At 41.4% G+C, this 15,289-nt stretch overlaps 1 protein-coding gene across 11 annotated transcripts in view; it reads right to left on the minus strand.

Annotated features, from left to right (window-relative positions):
* Nucleotides 1–15,289, minus strand: part of acaca (acetyl-CoA carboxylase alpha) — a 33,316-nt gene that overhangs the window by 11,332 nt on the left and 6,695 nt on the right. For 2 of the 11 annotated variants that reach the window (XM_034606922.1, XM_034606921.1), the window contains exons 11-37: nucleotides 14,600–14,761; nucleotides 14,216–14,379; nucleotides 13,943–14,093; nucleotides 13,604–13,707; nucleotides 13,286–13,513; nucleotides 13,040–13,190; nucleotides 12,781–12,915; nucleotides 11,569–11,715; nucleotides 11,301–11,471; nucleotides 10,500–10,600; nucleotides 10,239–10,327; nucleotides 9,538–9,662; nucleotides 9,044–9,157; nucleotides 8,374–8,487; nucleotides 8,191–8,280; nucleotides 7,923–8,041; nucleotides 6,162–6,185; nucleotides 5,597–5,746; nucleotides 5,156–5,299; nucleotides 4,948–5,050; nucleotides 4,143–4,250; nucleotides 3,986–4,042; nucleotides 3,662–3,706; nucleotides 2,486–2,527; nucleotides 1,622–1,837; nucleotides 925–1,080; nucleotides 615–839 (exon numbers count right to left, since the gene is read on the minus strand). In XM_034606922.1, the coding sequence (XP_034462813.1) occupies nucleotides 615–839; nucleotides 925–1,080; nucleotides 1,622–1,837; nucleotides 2,486–2,527; nucleotides 3,662–3,706; nucleotides 3,986–4,042; nucleotides 4,143–4,250; nucleotides 4,948–5,050; nucleotides 5,156–5,299; nucleotides 5,597–5,746; nucleotides 6,162–6,185; nucleotides 7,923–8,041; nucleotides 8,191–8,280; nucleotides 8,374–8,487; nucleotides 9,044–9,157; nucleotides 9,538–9,662; nucleotides 10,239–10,327; nucleotides 10,500–10,600; nucleotides 11,301–11,471; nucleotides 11,569–11,715; nucleotides 12,781–12,915; nucleotides 13,040–13,190; nucleotides 13,286–13,513; nucleotides 13,604–13,707; nucleotides 13,943–14,093; nucleotides 14,216–14,379; nucleotides 14,600–14,761 (3,435 nt within the window). The remainder of the gene's footprint in view (nucleotides 1–614; nucleotides 840–924; nucleotides 1,081–1,621; nucleotides 1,838–2,485; nucleotides 2,528–3,661; nucleotides 3,707–3,985; nucleotides 4,043–4,142; nucleotides 4,251–4,947; nucleotides 5,051–5,155; nucleotides 5,300–5,596; nucleotides 5,747–6,161; nucleotides 6,186–7,922; nucleotides 8,042–8,190; nucleotides 8,281–8,373; nucleotides 8,488–9,043; nucleotides 9,158–9,537; nucleotides 9,663–10,238; nucleotides 10,328–10,499; nucleotides 10,601–11,300; nucleotides 11,472–11,568; nucleotides 11,716–12,780; nucleotides 12,916–13,039; nucleotides 13,191–13,285; nucleotides 13,514–13,603; nucleotides 13,708–13,942; nucleotides 14,094–14,215; nucleotides 14,380–14,599; nucleotides 14,762–15,289) is intronic. The other 9 variants (XM_034606929.1, XM_034606930.1, XM_034606923.1 and 6 more) reach the window with 8 other exon arrangements.

Genomic DNA, 15,289 nt, shown 5'->3' on the forward strand with positions numbered 1-15,289 from the left:
ATGATGATGATGATGATGATGATGTTGCTGATTATGAGGATGATGACGACGACTATGACCCTAAACAAACACAAAGCCTAACACACATTCAAAGAAGCACAAGTGGTGGAGAAGAATGTACACAGGAACTGGTGAAAATCAATCCTATCTCAGCAAATCTGACACCTTGCTCTTAATATTCACTTTAATGGAACTAATAAAGCAAATTTTTTAAAAAGGAGAGGGAAAAATAATACATGAAATGAGTACTAATGTTCTGAATGGTTCCCCCCCATTCTTTCATGTTCAATGTATATTTAACATTCACTTTGGATGGATGGATGGATGGATGGGATGTAACTTACCTGATCCACTGTGAGACTAAACATTTACTAAACTGATTGTCCACCAGGCGAAGGGCAAGGCACCACACTGGATGTCTACTTCACATCAATGCATTTTAAAGCCAGGACATTTATATTCTGCAGTGTAAAAATTGAAAACTCCATCTTTAACTTAAAAAGGGATGTAGGCAAACTGAATTCTGTGATTTGAGGTTTCCAGGATGGAGTTGAAGCCCTTTGCCTGTGACTGGACAATATGCAGATGAGATGGAAGATGTATGAGTGCCCCACCTGTCGGTCTTTGGGCCCCACCTGTCCCGTTCGGGAATCAGTGACCTCCTTGTAAAGGCTGATGTCCAGGTAGTAGCCTGATTCGTTGGTGAGAAAGAGGCGGATGGGGATTTGCTTTCCTGTCGGTGTTAGGCGGATGTTGATTTTCAGCTCGGCCTGCAGGACGCGCAGCTTCCACAGGCGGCTGCCGTAACGCATGACCATGGAGCGGACAGACTCTTCAATCTGTAGATTGCAGAGGATGATTAGATCAATAAAAATGAGAGATGTATGAGAGTGTATGTGTATGTTTTTTCCCCCCCCCACAAACCTTTGATGGGTCCATGATGACTGTGGGGACAAAGTTGAGGAAGATATGATTACAGTCAGTTCGCACTGTTGTGTTGTTGAACGCCACCTCCAGCTCATCCATGGCCTCCAGCAGCAGACGCTCTGCCTCATTGTGGAGATACTCAAACGAGGCCTCCTAGTGATGGAACAGAGAGAGAGAAAAATGGGTAGGTATAATTACCTCCACTAAGGAAGTAGTTTTATCAGTATAATGCGAAAACTAGAGGACGGATGACCATGAGACTTGCCGGTAAGATGTCGTATGGGTGAGAAGAAACCATTTGATTTTGATGTGGATCAGGGGGCAGATGCAAGATTCTTTTTATCACTTTCTTTAACATAGCATTTTTCTACACATTTGTTGATTTCTCAGCGAATTATGTGTGAATATTGATGACAAATTCAGACATATTTAGACGCTTTGTATCAATGAATGTGCACAACTTTGTACGGATCCAAATAAAAATCTGGAACTAGTGGATTTAAATAAAAAGGTATCAAATAGGGCTAGAAACCTGTAAAAAACACAAATATAAGGCTGAGGAACGTAATGTGACTTTAGTTATGAGGCTTGTTATAATTTTAGGGGACTGTTGGGTCTATGTGCAAATATACTGAAAAAACGTTCAAGAATATAAAGCAAAAAAAAATTATTCCTTGCACTATTGTATTCTTACCTTTGTAACCAGATCAGAGTGGCGGATAATGGCTCGAACAAAGAAACGGTAGTCCGTAACCTCTGTGCCCACCTCCACGCGGGCTGCACCCAGGTACAGGTGCATCTTGTGGTTGGCACACGGGATGGCAGTTAAGGCAAAATTGCGCATGCGGTTGAGCTCCAACTGGAAAGCTAGGGCAGGCTCCAAATGACGGTAGATCCTGTCCTCTTCAAACTATCAGGAGAGAAAAAAAAAGGACATGATCACAAACTGCAATACAACACTCAAGTATGTTAATCGAGCTTGTTTCCTGAAGATTGTTGTTTTTTTTCCCTTTAAAGTTGGGCTTCTCTGCTATCATCTTTTCCATTAACACAGTAATGCAGTAAAGTAGTTCAAATTGGCAATTTCAGGAGCACTCGGTTGATATAAGAGTAGAGAGATGCCTGTGAGCCACACACTGTATTAAGTAAATGAAATCACGGGCAATCTCGTTCTCAGAAAGCTGCTAATGGGCGTAATTTCTCTTAAATGGAAGAAATAGTTAAAAAGGTTCATTACTTTAATGAGTTTTGGTGGTATCGCTGAAGTGAAACTATCGGGGGGTAACGGAGGGGTAACGCTGATTGTGATAGAGTGAAATTCAGAATCGCCAAGGGGGTGAAAAGTTGTTGTCTAATGACCACAAATGGTTTTGAACAGTTTCCCAGCAAAAGGAATTTGATGTATCTGTTGTTTGATGTAAGAATCCTAGTAATTTGATATATGAACATAAAGGTTAATTCCCCCATCCTTTGAACAGAAAGTGGTAATTCCAACCTTCAGAAAGTCTTGAGTGAAAGTGATAATTTGACACAAAGCTGATGAAATGTGGACACTCACCTTGTCTCTGGCACGGAATGTGAAAAATTTGGGGAATTCTCTCTGTGTGGAAGATATAAATAACAAGAATAAAAATCAAAAAATATGTCTTCAGCAAAAACCATGGTTGTAAATATGGCAGTTAATTTTTAAGGATACCAAATCAGTTAGAACATGCATCGACGTTAAACCTAATCACAGCGAGTGAAATTAAGCTGTTCTGAGCTCTGCTTGGTTTGCAACACGATTAAGTGTGGAGTATTAAGCAGTGATGGTCAGGAGCTTGTTCTACATGCAGCGGACCCTCCTCTCCTGTTACTGCTGGAATCACTGCGTATTCACTCGGACAGCACGCTCACATAATAATGGTAATAGGCTACACATAGAAAGCACCACTCACTATGCTAATGAATAAAACATTTCCTTCTTTTCAGAGACATTTGATCCTCTGAATAATGCCCGGTAGCCCTGTTTGACGTTATCAGATGAAGTGTCACACTTGCCGAGAAACAATGCCCGACCGATTGGAGATGCTCTCGTCACCTCGCAGGCTACATGATAACGAGAGTACAGCAACAGTACACACACACACTGAAGGCCTCTGCAGCAGTGATTTGACACTGATTACACATCAAATTCACTATGTAGAGAACTGAGGGGGGGAACAAAAATTTGGGCGAGGATACAGGATGGCGCACACTACAAAAAAATGTATGCAACAAGGGCCACATAATGACGGTGACACCAGTTAGCATGATTTGCGCTTATCATTGATTGTGGTACCATCCAAGAAAAAAATCAAAGCCTATTGTCCAAATGAAAGCAGAGACGAAAGAACGGAGCATTTCCCAGAATCTAATCCTGTCCTCAATACCTGTCATTATCGCTTTTAACAATCAGTACAAACATAAAACTGCCAAGATTGGAGGTTCGATTCCTTCACGTCTCTCTATTCTAAAAATGAGTGTATGTTTCTCTGGCTTTAATGACCCGTCGATCTAAAAGTATTGATTCTGGACAATGATGGGTTAGGTTACTATCTTTATCTATGTTGGCACAATAGATAAAATAAGCTAAATCTTGGCTGTATATTGAATGGGCTTTTCCTTGGTAGTGCCAGAACAGTTTTTTTTAACAAGAGTAAATGCATCGATAATTGGCTGTCCGTCCTTATCTTATTTTTCAGCCTCTACTTACATGAAACCTTTGGTCCACCTCACAGTTGACTTGCTTCCTGAAATCCTGCCATCATAAATGCAGCAAAAGCAAGGCATGCAGGAAGAGATACAGAGACAAACAGGAAAATAAGCCAAATTTCAAATGCAAATCATAACAATTACAACAGTAATGTCATCCCACATTATTCTTCTAAGTATTAGTAATTGCAAAAAGAAAGATGCCGGACAGTTCAATTGTATCGTTTTGATACATGCTATTCATAAATACTGAATAGGTGGCATGCATGGTAACTTATTGTGAAGACGGGTAGTTGATTTGCTAAACATGAACTATTACACTCACCTTCTGAGCAACAAGGAAAGTCAGCCGTCTGATGCCATGTTCAAACAGCAGGGATTTCTGAAATTCAGAATAAGATCTTTCGGGAAACATCTCAAAACATTTAAATCTCTCTACAGAAATCTAAAGAAAAACAGCAATGCTGTAGACAGCTCCCAACCTTTGAGTGAGTGAAGTCCCGGAAGATGGCTGCCAGGCCGTCATCATCTATGTCACTGTCTGTCTTTATCGCCACATTCAGGATATGGATTGGTTCATCCTGGACATTCTGGGTGAAAAAGCAAAAGACATTTCATTCTAAAAGATGTACGATCATCAGGCCAGTTATACGGTCCTGTTCATACCTGGCTTACATGCGTCTTGGGGGATCTGATCACAAGTGGACAGTTCTAAGTACTTTAGTTCACTCCTGGCATAAGAATTTGTCTCGAGCAACAACTTGTGATCAGATCTCACTTCCCTGGTCTATACGCCAAAATAAGGAATATATCTTTTTCTGTGTTTTTAACCGGAGGAAGGTAGCAGCACACTTTCTCTGCCTAGCCTGCAAGAAATGAAAAAGAGAAGATAATACACACTGGGTCTATTCCGTGGCCTGTTCCAGGCAAACCGAATTGCCTGAGATGAACAGTATCTTTATGGGATTTTCGAAAATCTAAAATTTTTGGGACAAGCCACCTTCTGCCATTTAAAAAACGCGTATGAGTAAATTCTTCCTGTAATGGAGAGGACGTAGGTTGAGTCGGCGGCCCTTCAATGCGGCCCCAGGCAAATTTGTATAGGTATATTGATAAAAGAATGTGGCTACAAGTTGCCCAGACACCCTTTGAATATCTGGGCGATCAGACATCAAGGAGTCCTTAATCCATCTTCGGTGCATTTTCACACCTGTACTTGGAGCTGCTCCAAATGCACATTTCAATGCCAGGTATGAGCAGGGCCTATCAGAAGTCTGTTCTCACCACCTTGGTTTCCTCTTCGCCATACAGGACAGGATTACCTCCCTCTTGGAAAGTTGGACTTGAGGGAGGAGAGTCAGAGAAGCAGCTAAGCACGTCTGTTACGTTCCTATGAAGGAAGGGAAATCACACATGCCATTAATAACACATAATGTCATCTTCACCTATGAACAAAATGTACTTAAGTTGAGATCCATTTTACACAAGGACTGACCTGGTGAACTCCTGGAAGGAGCGGAAAGCGACCATGGCTCCCATGCGCTGACAAGGTGGTGTAAAGGAGTGGTCAAGCAGAACATCACTCACGCTGGCTACATGCACCATTCCGTAGTGGTTCAGGTTGGATGAGAACGACATCCTAGGGTGTCGACAGAGAGCAGTTATTAAGGAAATCTGACAACGCACTAGACTGGCTTTGTAAAGATGCTCCCCGGCCACCGGATTGTTTAAGATAGACCACAGGTTAGTCAAATTAAACCAAAGAAAATATTCCTTTCACAGGAACAAGGAAACATAGATCCACCAGGAAATCCCTTTTAAAAGATTCACCCATTTCACTTTGTTGGGTGTTAGTCCTTTTGATTGTAGGAGGCCTTCCCTGAAGGTATACCCACTGAAAGTACTCAAAAAAAAAAAGAGGTTTTGTGTGTCAAACCTTTCCACAGTTTCCGATTCTGAGGCTTTTTTCCCCTCAGCATCATCATCCTTAGATTTACTATCCTGTGCTTTAAGGTCCTGGGGTTTAGTTTCCTCTAATTTAGTTTCCATGGCTTTTACAATGTCCAGGATTGGAGCAGAAAATTTCCTGCCAGGACAGTTACAGGTTTCAGTTAAGGAGATCTGCACTGGTGTACAACATGTATTTTTTGTCACAAGTTATTCCATTTATTTACAATACTGAAGCACACACACACACAAAAACAATGATTAGGAATGTAACACTCTTTCACACAAACAGACAAATGTTTGACACAGAGGCTAAATGCCAGATAAGAAGCTGTCGTCAGTAAGAAAAATTGAGCAAGACTACAGCCCAGTTGCTAAATTCAGCTTGATCTGAGGAAATTTTAAAGCACCATTACATCATTACGTAACGTAACAGGTCGTTGACTTAATTACCAGATGAATCATTCTTTATGTCATAATTTTTTCTTTGACCATGCAGCTAGCTAATCTACATTCACTAGAAGTCAATGCAATAGAAAGAATGTTTACAATACCTGTTTAGAGTGGGGATGTTCCCTCTGCAATTAAACAACATTGATTACTAAGTGGTTAGTGGCAGGCATCAGGGGAGGGAGACAGCCAAAGTGTAGTAGTGTGTGTGTGTGTGTGTGTGTGTGTGTGTGTGTGTGTGTGTGTGTGTGTGTGTGTGTGTGTGTGTGTGTGTGTGAGAGATGTGTGTGTGTTTTGCAGTCATCAGTACATACATGGATGAAATGAATGAATGAATGAAAAAACCACACACTGACTGCTCCCTTTACAACATGCATCATCAGATTGTAAAGCTTCCTTGTCCTGAGATTCACTCGGAACAAAGACAGGATCATTCTCATCGTGAAGGTTAATTAAGATTCATTAAATCACAAGCATGCTATAAAATGAGCGTGTGATGGCATCCAAAAGACGTCAAACCACACAAACTCAACAAAACGCAAAAAAAAAAATGCTAGCACTGAAGAGCTACACAGGGCACATACACATAAACATACAAACACTCACGCAAAGACAGACACAATCACACTGGTAGGATGCAGGATGTGAGTGCAACATGCTAAGCAGTGCCAACAGTTTGTCTTTGGTTTCTCTCCAATTCCCAAGTTTAATGAGAGGATATAAGATTTTTTTCCAGGACTTACAAAGGAAGAGCAACTGACATGGGATTCTTGATGCTGGGAGCTTTGTTGCTCATGTCACTCACACTTTCAGTTTAGCAAAAAAACCTTCTTTTGCACATGAGGAGCATTTACATGGAGAACAAGGATGAACAATGACACAGCTGGGAGAGGGGGCAGAGGAAGCATGGCACCATGGAGGACATAAAGATTGTGGACTGAATTATTTCTAGGTGTTGGAGTGATACAACAATCATCTAAGCACAGCCAGTTGCCGACAAAAAGCCCCTGATCGGTGCCCGGTTAGCAGTCATTGTGAACTCTTCAGAGACACGATTAGAGAGGCTCTCCGCAAACTCCAATCTGACCACTGTAGGCGACTACTGCAGCCAATCAGAGAGCAGGACGGGGTGAAGGTACATGTAGTACTAAAGTGCCCACTGACTTTTTACACTGCACTTGTCTGTAATTGGGGAAATAAGCAATACAGATACGTGTAAGGCACAGGGTAACCCAAACTCAGCGCAGCTTATTTGCACTGCATTGGGCTCAGGTTGGGTTCAGGCACAGATTGCCTGCCAGGTTTTGGGTTGGGCTCGGAAAGAAGACTGCAGACCCAGATGCACTCTTTTCAAACTGCAGAGTTTCACCTGTCTTATGTTTATTGTGTCTTTCTGTGAGCAGGATGACACAGAGGATCAGTCAAATTCACTGTGTCTCTTCCCGTGTGTGTTTTCATATTTAAACATAGTTTGGGGACCAGTCGGGTGTTTATCCTGGTGAAAAGATCATGTAATGTGTGATCCCCTGTCGCCAGTCAGTCGAATAGTGTGAACCCATAATGACTGCAAGACTTCCAATCACAAGACAAGTCGTGTGAACCGTACAGCGACCAGCCGACTTTGAAAGTCGTGTAGTGTGAACTCTGCTTAAGAGGAAAAAGACAGGGAACCACCAAATGATGACAACAGAGGATGGCTGCAAGTATATACTCAATTAATTAAAGAAACAAATCACTGTGCTGCCAAATTCTATATATATCCCTGTTGCAAGCATTGATTCCTGTCCACAGTGCCATTTGGGGAGGAGGGCAGGAGAGGTGAGACACAGCACATGAGCTTTGCAGGCATTTTGTGATTGTGATACCTGTTAGGATGCGATGTAGGCAGCATGAACTGGAACTCTACTATACATGTGTTGTCCCTCAGCTGTCGATGCTGGACGCTATTGAGCTCGTAGGCGATGTACGCTCTGCGCACGTAAACCTGAAGTTATCAGAGAGGAAAGCACAGAAAATATTAGTTATCAGAGAGGAAAGCACAGAAAATATTAGTTAGCTATGTGCGAAGTGATTATTTCTTAAAATTACATAAAAGCTAATTGATTTGTAGATTGAAATCATTATGGGTCTCACCTCCAGGGCAGCCATCCTGACCACCTGATTACTGTGGTAGAAGAAGTTGGGCAGAACATCAAAGATGGATGTCTCTGAGAGGATCAGTTTCTAGAGAGAAAATTTATGAGATATCTTCAACACTGTCTATTATCAAAACATGACATCAAGCCACAACTGCTCGTCGAGTCCTTTATTACCAACCTGCAGGTTCTCGATGCAGAATTGGTGTCCGTACATATCAATGGCGGAGAGGAAGATGGACTCCACCTGGTTGTGTCGTAGCTCATAAGAGGGAAGGTGGGAAGCTATTAGTACCTGTAGAGGGTGAAGATGGAGAGAACCTTCCACATTAGGTATACAATCGTAGGTTACATAAGTCATTATTATATGTATCACTTTTGAGTCTCTTTGTTTACAGTTTCAGCTCCACCTTTAAAATGTCTAAAGATCTTCGAATCTCTCGTTTGGTTTCTTCCTAACAAATAACTGCCATAGGGGAGTAAACGGCGACATCTAGTGGTGAAATTCTCACTATGACTTAAAAGTAGATATTACATGTTCAGTTAACATTCAGCAGAGGCTTTGAGCACTTATATTTATAAGAATCCATGTTTCCCTTACAGATACCAATTCCAATACCTGGACTTGGCATGTCGGCCGATACCAAGTACTGATCAGTTACCAGTTCATTTATAAAAAAATTCACAACTAATATGTTTTAACAGCTGTATGCTACTAATTGCTGTTAGAGAAAAGAAAATTGCAGTTTCATCTGGGTGAAACTAATATATATGCATTGTACTTTTTAGTTGTTTCTGAATGTTGATGACTGAGCCTTTTTTTGTTTAAATAAATTGATCAACCATCTGACCTGCCGAGCACGCAGTGCCACCTTGGCATTGGTTGTCTTGCTGAGCTGGGTGAGTTCGGTCAAGATGGCCATCAGTTCATCTGTCAGTGTGGGATCACGGCCACACAACTGGTCCTGCACATAGGAGAATATAACTAGTTTGATATTCCAAACAATCTACTTAAGAAAAAGAAGAATAGGAAGGAACATCTACACATTAATATCAAATTCATATCATCACCGTTTCCTATAAAGACAGTTTAACAGTTTACATGATTGATTTTCAGAAATTGCTTTAATCAATGACTTGCTTTATTGAACAGCAATTAATGTAATTGCATCTTAACAAGTGTACTATAAGTCTATAACATTGTTGCTAATGCATATGCTTAAACATATACATACATATATATATCAGCATGGTTAATCTACCTGACCATCATCGTAACCATCATTAAAATTATAAAAGTTATAGAAGGAAAGTCTTAAGTTAAAAATCCATCAGTGTCACTCACAATCAGCATTGTAACCAGCAGGTTCTTCTTGGTGACTTGGGCATGGGAGAAGATGTAGTTAAGCACATTGGCCATGTCGCCTTTGTTTTCCTCACGCAGAGCAAACACACATTTGTCATAGTGTCCTGTAAACAAGCCAACACACAAGAGCTTTGGTTAATACTGTATAGTTGAAGTGCAGAGTCACAGATTACTACCCTCTAAAAAATGCTATAGATCCTTCCAGACTCTTAACAAGATTTCATCCAAGTGCCATTAGAAAACTTTACCAAGTGCAACAATATCCTAAATGTGCAATACTTTCATGTGAAATGTTACAATGTGCAACATAACTAAATACATGTTCTCATCTGTTTTAATACCCTATGTTTTATTCTATTAATTGTTTGTTTTTATATATATTAGACTTTATTGTGTCTACTTGTCTGTATGAAACCTTCTGTACCACTGGGACACTTAATTTAATTGTACACTGTGCAATGTCAATAAAGGCATTGAATTGAATTGAACTGAACTGAAGATGCTGAAGGTGTTTATTGTGAAAGGGGGCGCCACCAAAAGGAGAGAACAAGGAAATGCATTTCTTCTGATGAATTTGTATTGCACAACAAATTAAACCTCGTTACGCCTGCATGTTCAAACATGTCACCACTATGAAACCTTGAAACCAATAAAGTCAGTGGGTGGCTCCTGTTCCTCACCATTCTGAAACTCGATCTCTACTTTCAGGTATTGCCTGAGCAGGTCCATCACCACCGCCTTCATGTGTCCTCGGATACCACTGCGATACCTGTTGGAGAGAGGAAATAAGTCAAACAAAGAAAAATGCACCATGGACCTCAGTAGGCATGTGGCAAAAATGCAGTACATCTCAGTGTTATAGTGTCACTGAGGGTCATCAGATTACAATGATCAATGTGTGAAACCTGTCATCACTTTGACGTGTTGACTACGATACTCACTTCTGTACCAGCTGAACAATGCTTTGAGTGTTCATGAAGAAGACCTCTCTCTCCGACTTCTTGTTAAGAGTAGCAGCGTGGCTGTCTAGGATGTTTGCAATCTGGAAACAAAGGAGATAAACCATATAAGCATTTTATCCCACCAACAGTGGAGACTCATAAGCAGGTAATCCACGGAGCACAGATGACCCTGATCTGCGATTGTCAGGGACCCCACAGAGAATATGAAACTCTGACAAGGTGTGAAATAGGTGAGAAAAACTAGTTAAATGTTGTTAAGTGTGAACGAAACCTTTCACTTCTACTCACATTATTGCATTGGGCTGCTTTTGCTTTTCATAAAGCAGGCAGGAATATCAAATTCATAAAATATGCATATATATCTATCAGAGTTTTCCAAGCAATAGCGAATCAAATCCTGTGTAATCTAAGGAAAGACATTTTTCTCATTACAGATTTAAATTGAATAAATATTACACACTTTCTCTGAATGTGTGTGAGCGAGTGGGAGAGACAGAGAAAGCACATAAATCCTTCTTACCCTTTTAATATGATCTATGTTTTGAAATCTATTGTTTGCACAAGAAACTGCAAAGGGTGAAGCACGTTGATAGTAATTTTCTGACGGACTGAAAAATCCAAGTGAAACAGGACCAAACAGGTGAGAATTCATGATATCGAACTAATTTAGCCTAAGAAAGAAGCAATTGCTGAAATGAGTTACTTGACTAGGTGTTTTTACTATAGAACACAAGGTAGTGGACATATGTTAGAATGGTGTGTGCATGCGTTATGTGTCACCTGCTGGCTGGGGAACTGGCAGAGCACAGAGTGAGCCATCTCCTTCTTGATGGCCTTCTCCACAGCAGGCGGGATGCGACCTGACACACTGGTCATGATGTCTTGAAGCTCCAGCAGCGGCAGAGAGGGATCACGCATGGTTTTCATCAGCCTTTCCACCCATTCTTTCAACTAGGAAAGACACAGGAGGTACATAGTATTTTTAGGAATCAGCTTGAAGTTGGATGTCTTGATGCTGGTGTGTTCTCGGCTGTGTATGAATTCTCACCTTAATGCTGAAGAAAGGCTCAGGAAGACAGTAGCCATTCATGATGTGGACAAGGTGATCAAGTGTGTTGTGGAAGACTCTGTGCAGCTTCTCCCCTCTCAGAGCTACTGCCTGGATAGCAGGCAGGTCCCCTGTGTGCAGCTCTGCCTGCAAGACAAATACAACAAAAATGAATACATACTTTGCAAAACTGTTACACATACAGGCATTGCAAGTTGAGTGGTATAGTATTGGTGGTGGACATATTGTTAAAGCGAAAAGCTATCACCTCTTAATGATATTAACCTGAATAATGAGACAAGATGTGATTTGTGAATCTCTACATGGTTTTTGCAGGTTTCAATAAGTTAAATTTAAGTCATTTTTAAGAACATTAAAAATGAAATTCCAGACCTATGTCAAGTACGACAGATATGAAGGAATATCTGAGTCCAAGAATTATCTACACTCCCCCATAACTGAAGATAAGTTTAAGTAGCCTTGTAGAGAATAACCCTCAGCAGGAGTTATCCATAGTCTTTCCCAGGGCCAAGCCGAGTGTACTCAGATAAATTCCAAACAGGGTGTTTGTAAACTAAGTTATCAAGTCCATGTTGGTCTTGTTTGCAGTTATAATAATTTTAAAGTCCAATGGAAGTATCATTAAATGGACTTTAAGATAATGAACACCTACCTAAATGTTTACGTGACTATAAAATATTTTAATGTATTGAAGACTTTTGAGGCCTTAAATTCTGATAAAGGACTTTTTAAGACAGTGGAAAGCCTGCTGTACAAGGAGTACAAATAAAGTTGTTTATACTTCATTCCTCAAACGGCAGTAACCTCATCAGTAGTACAAATACACCAGAAGCGGGCTCCTTTTAAACTGTTAAGTCTGCATTTCCCTTCAGGCTACTGAGCCCTCGTCTTTCTTGGCAGCCTCTAGTTCTTGCCTCATTGATGTTTTGACTTCATTAAGTCGTAAACAAAAATGCTCACCCAAATAACCAAAATTCAAGGCTCAAAGAGTAAGTGAAGTGCAGTTCTTGAGAATGAAAATGCAGACCTCTGTCATTTAGACAGTTACTTTTCAGAGCGATCAGAAAGCTACACAGTGTCATAACTTGATATGGAAACTGTACTTTTGAACGAAACAAGACATAATGCACAACACGGTTGACTTGGTAGCTGGTATATGGAGCATCCCAGTTGTCATACTACGTGAAGTACCTGTTGCACTCTGCTCGGGTCATCCAGCTGCAGCTTGGCAATGACACAGCCGGGCTCCAGTGCTGCTCCAGCTCTCTTCACGTAGTGGATACAACCAGACTCTGCAGCTGTGAGAGTCATCACCATCTTCATCACCTGGAATTTAAAAGCATCAGCGTTTACATCTAAACCATCTATTAACAAACACAAAACAAATTTAAACTGATTCTGTCTTTCTTGTGGTCAACAGACACATGAGCGGGAACATGCTGTCCTGTACCTCTATCTCAACATAGCACTGGCCAGAGAAGACGTGTCCGCCGTCCTCAACTGTGTACTGAATGATTTTTCCTGCTGATGGAGAACGCAGCAGCGAAGGATCGTTCTCCTTTTCAAAAACGCAAGTCTTATTCCCAATTGTGATGCGATACCTACCAATAAAAAAAGGATTTTGCCAATAATTAATTTTTCATTCTACACTTAATTAGTAATAGAAATGTCATTGTCACAATTTTCTTTGTCTTACCTGTCAACCTCCTCCTTCATGTAGGTAGTGTAGCTGCTGCCATCATACGACAGCAAAAGACCTCCATCACTGAGCCGATGAACGTCAACCTCAGCTGAGGTGGCGTTCATGATGACCACGTAGGAGTTGGGAGACTGGCGTGTCACTGTCAGGACATACTTCAGGCCTTCATATATCAGCTCCACATCCACAGTATTGAGTAGCGTGTGTGCTGGCAGCACCTGGCCCCTGATCAGAGTAGTGTCACATATTTTATATTCAAAACGCACCTCAAATTGCTGCTCCACACTGATGACTGTGACATGCCATGGGCATTACCTTTCAAGAGAATGTAGGAAATTGGACACGCTGTTCCTCAGATTTACATCTGCCACATGAAGAGCTCCACTCACGATTCCCAGCATGGTATCAGGGCGCTCCGCCTGCACAAAACGTTCACTTTACTTCTCAGCCAGGAAAATATTTTACATTTAATCTTAAATTACAATGTCATGGTCACAGGAAGATGAGACACAAGGTCTTAGAAATCATCCCTGCACTTGAATGTAGTGCTGTGTCAGCACTGACATAATAATATGGATGAGTGTTTCAAACATGAGCTTTTGTTTTTGTAGTTTTCTCACATCCAGTGGCCACAGCTGGAACATGTCGTCATACCTGCATCTTCTCTGAGATGAGCCTATCCAGCCAGCCAGTGTCAATGGTGTTGTGCTGGAAGCTTTCTGTCTCCAGAAGCTTAATGAGGTATTCCACTGTGGTCCTGAAGTCGCCTCTGATCGACAACTCCTTCAGAGCCACCACCATATTGCTTGAAAATAATTAAGACATAACCAAATTAGACAAAATATAAAAACATCTAATTTGAAAACTGCAAAGAAAAAGAATCCCATTATAAATAAATGGTGGGCTCTCTGACACACGTGTACTCACGAGATGGCTTCTTCACGATTCTCCCCCCAGGAGAAGCAGTGTCCAAACTGGGAGTCAGCAAACTCGTGCAGACCCCCGGCAGCCGCTACACTGAAGTAGCCCCACACGTTCTTATTGCTGCGGAAATTCAGCTCTTGCACCGTTCCGGAGCTCGGCTTGAAACCCTGCGATCAGACACGGACACCACACTTCATCTTCTTCATAAGCTAAACCAAAAACAGCTAACTTGATATTTAGGCATGGGTAGCATTCTATTGATGTCATAACAATGGACTTTTATAATGGGTAAAACAGAACTATTAAATGTAAAATTGACAAAATAAAAAGGAAAGGAGAATCACCAGAAGAAACCATGGCGTTTAGCTACAAGTATTATATTCATACCTCGTCAGGGTTTTCACTAGTGATACGTGCTGCAATGACATGGCCCCGTGGGGAGGGGGCATTGGATAGACCCTCAAAGTCAATGAGACTGTCTCCCCAGGGCTGGACCCCATAAAGCATCCTGATGTCTTTGATCCGGTGAAGAGGAATACCCATGGCAATCTGACAGGAGAAAGTGGGATCAAAAACAAGTTTAAACTCATACAGATCACAGGCTCACAGGCCCTGAACTAACAGAGATTCTTTCCTGCATGCCTATCAAATTGTTGTCAGCATGTTTTTAAGTTTGCTAGACAACTGATAAGAAACATCTTGCAGACAGAACAAGTCCCATTGTTTCCTGTTAAAAGACAGCAGTGTGTGAGTGGGTGACACTCCCACTGTAACACCCAATCAGCTTGACTACACTGCATTCTCAGCAACACTGCCCTTCAGCCTCTCTGCCACTGACCTATTTACACACAATCCTAAACACTGCAGACCAGACCACATGACACGCTGCTGCTACCACTACTGGATCCCACTACACGAGTTCTGCACGTTGCCTCCCTCTTTTGCAGCCGGTTGCCTGGCGACATGGGACCGGTCTAGTGCAGAGCAGTGAAGGCGGTGAAGCGTGCTAACTTTGTCTGTCACAGACTCAAAAGCACGATGTGTAATGTAACACACTAGTCTGGACCTTTTCCTGAA

The sequence above is a fragment of the Hippoglossus hippoglossus genome, chromosome 14 (assembly GCF_009819705.1).
Source record: "Hippoglossus hippoglossus isolate fHipHip1 chromosome 14, fHipHip1.pri, whole genome shotgun sequence".
Taxonomy (NCBI): domain Eukaryota; kingdom Metazoa; phylum Chordata; class Actinopteri; order Pleuronectiformes; family Pleuronectidae; genus Hippoglossus; species Hippoglossus hippoglossus.